We start from the raw sequence: 1,468 nt of genomic DNA, 5'->3' as shown, positions 1-1,468 counted from the left end.
ACAGTAAGAACCAAACAGTTCTTGGCTTACACATACGAACCAAACAGTTCTTGGTTCACACATACGAACCAGACTGCTTGGTTCACACATACGAACCAAACAGTTCTTGGTTCACATATACGAACCAAACAGTTCTTGGTTCACACATTCGAACCAGACAGTGCTTGGTTCACACATACGAACCAAACAGTTCTTGGTTCACACATACGAACCAAACAGTGCTTGGTTCACTTATACGTAGCGAATGGGTTCCACGCTAGACATATATTGTGTTTCAACCTGATTTCCGATAAACCATTGATTGAAAGCAACATTATAGATTCATATATGCTTATGTACGAGCAAACCATACATTTAATGGAAATGATGGAGTGTATACACTTGGTATATTCATAACTGATATTACAGCAGAAGCTTGATATTACAGCAGAAGCTTGATATTACAGTGGAAACTTGATATTACAATGGAAGCTTGATATTATAGTGGAAGCTTGATATTACAGTAGAAGCTTGATATTACAGTGGAAACTTGATATTACAATGGAAGCTTGATATTATAGTGGAAGCTTGATATTACAGTAGAAGCTTGATATTACAGTGGAAGCTTGATATTACAGTGGAAGCTTGATATTACAGTAGAAGCTTAATATTACATTGGAGGCTTGATATTACAGTGAAAGTTTGATATTACAGTGGAAACTTGATATTGCAATGGAAGCTTGATATTACAGTAGAAGCTTGATATTACAGTGGAAGCTTGATATTACAGTAGAAGCTTAATATTACATTGGAGGCTTGATATTACAGTGAAAGTTTGATATTACAGTGGAAACTTGATATTACAGGTGAATAAAACATTATCTGGTTGATAAGTTTTACTGTATCCAGAACTTCAATAATATACATAAACCAGCTCAATATAAGCGCCTATTGCATTCATCCGTAAAGTAACTCCATGTTCATGAACATATGTTGTATCTACTAAAAACTGAACCCCCTCAGGGAAGGTTCCTTGATGTTGGTGAGGGGCTCTTGATTTAGGGAATTGGATCTGCTCCAGTTCCCCGAATTAAGCCTGAATGCCTTCCACATCCCCCCCCAGGCGCTGTATAATCCTACGGGTTTAGCGCTTCCCCCTGATTATAATAATAATAATAATATAAACTGAACCTTACGCTTTTACTTTATAACAAATAATATTATGAACAATTTATATAACATATTGTGTCATTAAAGAAAAAAAAGATGGCTATGAAGATAAGTTATATTTTTTTACTATGAATTGAGTGGGAATGAACACTGGTCGGGGGATACACAATAACCTAAGATGGGATCAAACACTCTATCACTACTACAAGTACTCGCCTCCACCACTGAACCTATGTTGTTAGCTGAACATTTGTAGTACTGGGGATCACATCTGTTAGTACATTTGGGGAAATTTCCTGTACGTTCACACCTGAATGTT

At 36.2% G+C, this 1,468-nt stretch overlaps 1 protein-coding gene across 1 annotated transcript in view; it reads right to left on the bottom strand.

Annotated features, from left to right (window-relative positions):
* Nucleotides 1–313: 313 nt before the first annotated feature.
* Nucleotides 314–1,468, bottom strand: part of LOC128703170 (mucin-6) — a 6,757-nt gene continuing 5,602 nt past the window's right edge. Inside the window, exon 2 of the mRNA XM_070103378.1 lies at nucleotides 314–1,468. This exon is cut by the window's right edge and continues 1,172 nt beyond it. Within this exon, the coding sequence (XP_069959479.1) occupies nucleotides 1,276–1,468 (193 nt within the window). The 3' untranslated portion in view covers nucleotides 314–1,275.

Source organism: Cherax quadricarinatus, chromosome 85 (genome assembly GCF_038502225.1).
Source record: "Cherax quadricarinatus isolate ZL_2023a chromosome 85, ASM3850222v1, whole genome shotgun sequence".
Lineage (NCBI taxonomy): Eukaryota > Metazoa > Arthropoda > Malacostraca > Decapoda > Parastacidae > Cherax > Cherax quadricarinatus.
This window is presented reverse-complemented; position numbering and strand designations above follow the sequence as displayed.